At 46.7% G+C, this 5,000-nt stretch overlaps 2 protein-coding genes across 2 annotated transcripts in view; one reads left to right on the top strand and one right to left on the bottom strand.

The window, feature by feature from the left end:
* Window positions 1-3,101: 3,101 nt before the first annotated feature.
* LOC126578532 (protein transport protein Sec61 subunit beta) lies at window positions 3,102-4,272 on the top strand. Its single transcript, XM_050241193.1, has 3 exons — window positions 3,102-3,284; window positions 3,353-3,561; window positions 3,641-4,272. Exons 1-3 carry the CDS (start codon window positions 3,282-3,284, stop codon window positions 3,726-3,728), a joined length of 300 nt encoding a protein of 99 aa, XP_050097150.1. The 5' UTR covers window positions 3,102-3,281; the 3' UTR covers window positions 3,729-4,272.
* Window positions 4,273-4,332: 60 nt separating this feature from the next.
* LOC126578530 (uncharacterized) overlaps window positions 4,333-5,000 on the bottom strand; it is an 8,802-nt gene continuing 8,134 nt past the window's right edge. The window contains exon 5 of the mRNA XM_050241190.1: window positions 4,333-4,996. Coding sequence (XP_050097147.1) covers window positions 4,823-4,996 — 174 coding nt within the window. The 3' untranslated portion in view covers window positions 4,333-4,822. The remainder of the gene's footprint in view (window positions 4,997-5,000) is intronic.

Genomic DNA, 5,000 nt, shown 5'->3' on the forward strand with positions numbered 1-5,000 from the left:
ACCATCTTTTGATAAGCTTCCAACCGTCTCTCCAACTTGGATAATTACAAAGAAATGCTACAATGTCGGGACGGTTTGAAGAAAACATCTCAACAGTTCTACCGAGAGCTTTGATCAGCAAAACTCATTATGTTTTCATATGCAGAACACGAACTCCAACAGATCGGTCGCTCTGTCCCAACGGTATCGTGGCGTGGCAGTGGCGAGCTTGTCAGAACATCGTCTCGTTAACAACGCTTGTAACACGCAGTTCGCCTCTGTCTAGCAGTTCTTGAAACAAAAATCTCCATCAAATGACAAGACCATTTCCATTTTTTCGGTAACTTCCGTTTTGAGTTTGCATCGCATGGCTTCCTGGTTCCAACAAAATACTTGAGAAACGCGAAAGAGATGTTTGGACGGCGAGAAAAATGATTCCCATGACAAGACACTTTCGACACAACGCATTCCACGGTCCGCACGGCAACGTGGGATGGCTGGAAATTGTGTCCTCTACTCCCGGCTGTCGTAGCAAGGCCACCGAGTGAATGACTTTCCAAAATACTCAAACTGCAACCTCCCCAAGGAGGGAGTGGCGTGCCTTCTTATGACATCCGAGTACTAAGCTAGCGAACCGGGGCCTTGTCTTTCTGCGACGTTTTGCAAAAATGCTGTCCAGCAAGGACGGAATTCCGGAAGGACGTAGGACGGCGGACGGCACAAGGAGCAAAAATCAGGTGCAGAATCTGCTGAGTCAACCGATCGTGGCCGTTTCACGTTCCCACGAGGAAGGAGAGTTTGCAGGAACATTGGTTTGGTGGCGGAATCATCCCTTGTGCGTTCCGTACTGGTGTCGCTCAATCTGACAACTTCCTCGTGATCGGTAGGTGGAGTAGGTCGAGGTGTTTCTCCTTCGTCCGCGGAGCTGTGCGTGCTTTTCTTCAAACAGGCCCACTTTGGGGCTCGGAAGAAGAATGTCTTCTTCTGCCACGGAAGCGCAGGAGCATTTATTCGATTGCCAAAAAGGTGATAATGAAGGATTATCAGCACAGAGTGGCATGAGTAACGTAGCGGAAGCGTACGTATTAATGAGACAGAAATGATTAAGCCATTCCATTCCAAGGTGCTTCATGCGAACGATGATGCGATGGGAACAGATTTATCATCCCCGGTGCTAGGGAGGTCTCAGGTGGTCCAATCGTTGAGAGAGCATGAGCCACGGACGGAATCTATTATCTTTCGCTGATGATGTTTGATAGATCGAAAAATTAATCAATATAAGCTCAGGCCATATGCTCAGCTTGCTGAAAAAAATGTGCTGGTGCGCTGTGTCCCAAGAAAACGTGCAAATTGACAAGGATATATAACCGAGAGTGCGCGGGAAGGACGATGTACTCTTCACTTTCGTGAATTTCATGTTGATTCAACATTATCGTGCAGCCGAATACACACTCCGTACGGTCTAGTTATTTCGTCAAATAACCTGTCTCAAGTGTAATGTGTTCCGAGGGCATCATCGTGTCTAGCCATATAACCGTTCTACGGTCTTTCTTTATTTCTCCATTACAATGATTGCGGCAATAAGGTCACATGAGAAAGCTATGCTCCCTATTTCGCTCGTGTATGATGAAGATGAAGCCGACATGCCAATATGCTCGGTGAGCCCAAAAAAGAATATTTCATCGTTACCGACATCGATGGCCCGATGCTGGGCGAGCCGCTGGTGTTTTTTCTGCCCTTTTGTTACATCGTGTTCCAGGTCACTGGACACCAGAGCCAGACCGAGGCTACTAGCGGGCCCCCGGCAGCGTAGACGTACGAAATAATTGCTAATTTTTAATGAACAGATTTATTTCCCATTAAAAACCTCGACATCTTTCTCTCTTCGTCTGGCTTGGTCGACCCACGGGTCGGTGACCCGAGACAGGGCGGAAACGGAGAAGCGACTGGCCCAACCCAGTGCCGATGAAGATATCCTGGAAGATATCTTGCCAGGACATGCCCACGAGCCGAATGCCGATGAACCTATAAAACTTATGCTCTCCCGGTAGCCCTCGCCCGGCGATGATTACGCTAATGAAAAAGTCATAAAAATGTTGGTTTCGGTCGCGTGCGGTTTCTGGGCGCGTTTCTGGATGGCCGTCTTCCTGCACGTAGTGTCGAGTCATGCGGGTACCGTGACCGATTTGGGAAGACTGGACAACCCACGCTACAATTATTTACGTGCTTATTAGTTTTCAATTTCCACTATTCGGGGGTTTGGTTGTTTTGGGGACGGGTTAATTATGTATAACGTTGAGGTATAATTGTGCGCGTTTGATCTGTAAAACATGAAAGCCACAACTACTTTCTCTAAGCCAACCGAATAGAAAATTTTGTAATCGAAGCTAAAACTTGTTTTTTAATCAGTTTTGGATGAAGTTTTTAGCCAATCCTCCTCAAAATACGCCCAAATATCCTTGAAAACTAGCAGTTTATTATGGCATTTGCAAAAACATATCTAGGCATTTAGTTTTCTGCAAACAAATCGTCAAACCCATTTTTGTTCAAAAGACTTGCCCCTTAAGACTCAAGCGACGAACCCGGTTTGATCATAGTGGGATCACTTTTTCAACTACAAAGTGCTGCCAAAAACCGAAAACTCCCTCGATAAACTTATAATCTTTGCATGATTTGCGTAGTTCAGTACATTTTTGCAGACACGCCTTTCTAAAATTTGAAAAAACCTCCAATAAGTCCGCGCCACACGAAGCGTTAATGTAAAATATTAAATTAAGTTTCAATGACGGAATTGAGGAGTAATTTGCAGCGTTTTCACACGATCTGCAGCTCTATAAACTTTTTTAACAATTTCTATTTTATGCTTCATGTTACCCGCCGATTCAAAATACAAAATTTCGGAGAGAAAGTAAAAGTTGAGCATAACATTTCAAGCAAACCGTGTGTGTGTGTGTGTGTGTGTGCTAAAATCGTAAATCGATAAAAAAAAACAGTAAATCGATAAATAAATTGGTAGAATGAGCGAGAAGTCCGAGAAAGAGAAGGAAGATCGACATAAAAACGTACAAATTGACGTACAAACTACATTTTCTGCTACCTGGGCTATGTTTTTGCTGCCTGGGTTGTTTGTGTGTGTGTCGACGTGGCGGGACGTGGAAATCGGTGGGTGGCCAACATTTCGAATTTCACATTTCATTTCGCGGATCACTTTTCGGATCAACTTTCCACCCCAACACACGTAGATCGTTCCATCGGTGCAGTGCCTCCAACGTTCCAGCATTCCACGTAAATAACGGTGCAACATGGTAAGTCGTCTGTGGTCAGCCAGTGGAAGGATTTTTCCCTAATTTTCCGTGATCTCCGGTTCCGGCAGCCTACTCCAGCGAGTGCTACGTCCGTGGGCAGCGGTAGCCGATCACCGGCGAAGCCAACCTCGGCGCCCCGTGCGGCCGCCGGTGGTGCCAGCAACCTGAAGCAGCGCAAAACGACCACGACGACGACAGCGGCCCGGAACCGCACGACAGGCACCGGTTCCGGTGGCATGTGGCGCTTCTACACCGACGACTCTCCCGGCATCAAGGTGTAAGTAACCGTGCGTCCGTGCCATCATCCGGAAGCAACCATCGCTAATGTGTCCCTTTCTTTCCATCCGCTTCTCCAGTGGCCCCGTTCCGGTTCTCGTGATGTCGCTGCTGTTCATCGCCTCCGTTTTTATGCTGCACATCTGGGGCAAATACACTCGCTCGTAAAGTGCGTGTTTGGTGTCGCTGTCTCATCTGTTTATTGCTAAGATCCGATACCTTCCCTCAGTTCAGTTCGTTGAATATTGTTTCCACATCCGCATTGAAGTTCAAAAGTTACTGTTCCAGTCTCCTCCCCGTCACCTTCCTTTACCGCGCCCGTGCTCCCTCCGATTCCGCTCGTTGGCTTTGGAACTGCAAACTCTGATAGAAAGCCTGACTCTGAGCGAAAGTGCAACGTGAGGGAGGGCACCGACGTGTCCTGTCTGTGGGTGCTTTCCATGTTTCTGTGCGGCCAGCAGGGCAATCGTCAGTGCGGCATCATCATCATCACCACCACCGCCAACATCAATGATCGGAGAATATGACTGAGGCTTATGTTCCACCGATCTGCTGTGCCGATCGACATTTTTTTGGTTTGCTCCATTGTCCGCATCTCCCGTTGCCGCTCTGCTGGTTTCTAATTTAAATATGAAATTCTCTAGCTCAACGTAAGGCAATCTTTATTATTACGTACGGAAAAGAGACATAATATAATTATATACAAAACCAGCGTTGCACCGCGTTTCATGTTTTACTGATGACCATTCGGAAGATCGAGAGAACTCGCTGATACGTTTTCCAGGGCTTTATTTGTCAAGCTGTAGTTAGGTAGATACACTTTTATTGGAAAAAATGATTAAATAGTCCGATTAAGATTGAAACTCTACTTAACAAGGGATCGGGAACCGGCACCGGACAGTCCTGGTGGCAGGATCGAGTGCGAGCCAACGTGGAAACAATAGTGAAAACACTCCTTGCCTTCTTGCAAGTGTCTAGTACTAAAATGGAAAGCCAAAGAGCGGCGGTACTGTTACAATAACTATTAATTTAAAATACATGAACAATTCATCAGTAAAAAGAGCAGTAGTGTGTTAAAAATGGTTTGAATAGTGTTTCATACAGGCTACAGCTACAAACTCGACTCGATCCCGTCATCCGTCGCCCGCGATCCGTAGAAGAGATCGACGCTATCGGAGTGGCCAACACGTGTATACGTATTAATAGTGGGTAGAGTGCGCAAAAGATTATGCGTGCAAAGAATGTAAAGTTGAGAATATGATCTAATTATCGGCCGAAAGTTCATTGATGTCGTTGTTGATCTCCAACACCTGCCGCACAAAGTCGACGTCGTGGATCGAGGCCGCCAGATCAACCATCAGATCGACCAGCTCGCCAAGCTCCATCCGCAGCTGAGGGGCCAAATTGTCCAGATGGCGTAGCACCGGATCGGGAATCTAA

The sequence above is a fragment of the Anopheles aquasalis genome, chromosome 3, assembly GCF_943734665.1.
Source record: "Anopheles aquasalis chromosome 3, idAnoAquaMG_Q_19, whole genome shotgun sequence".
Classification (NCBI taxonomy): Eukaryota; Metazoa; Arthropoda; class Insecta; order Diptera; family Culicidae; genus Anopheles; species Anopheles aquasalis.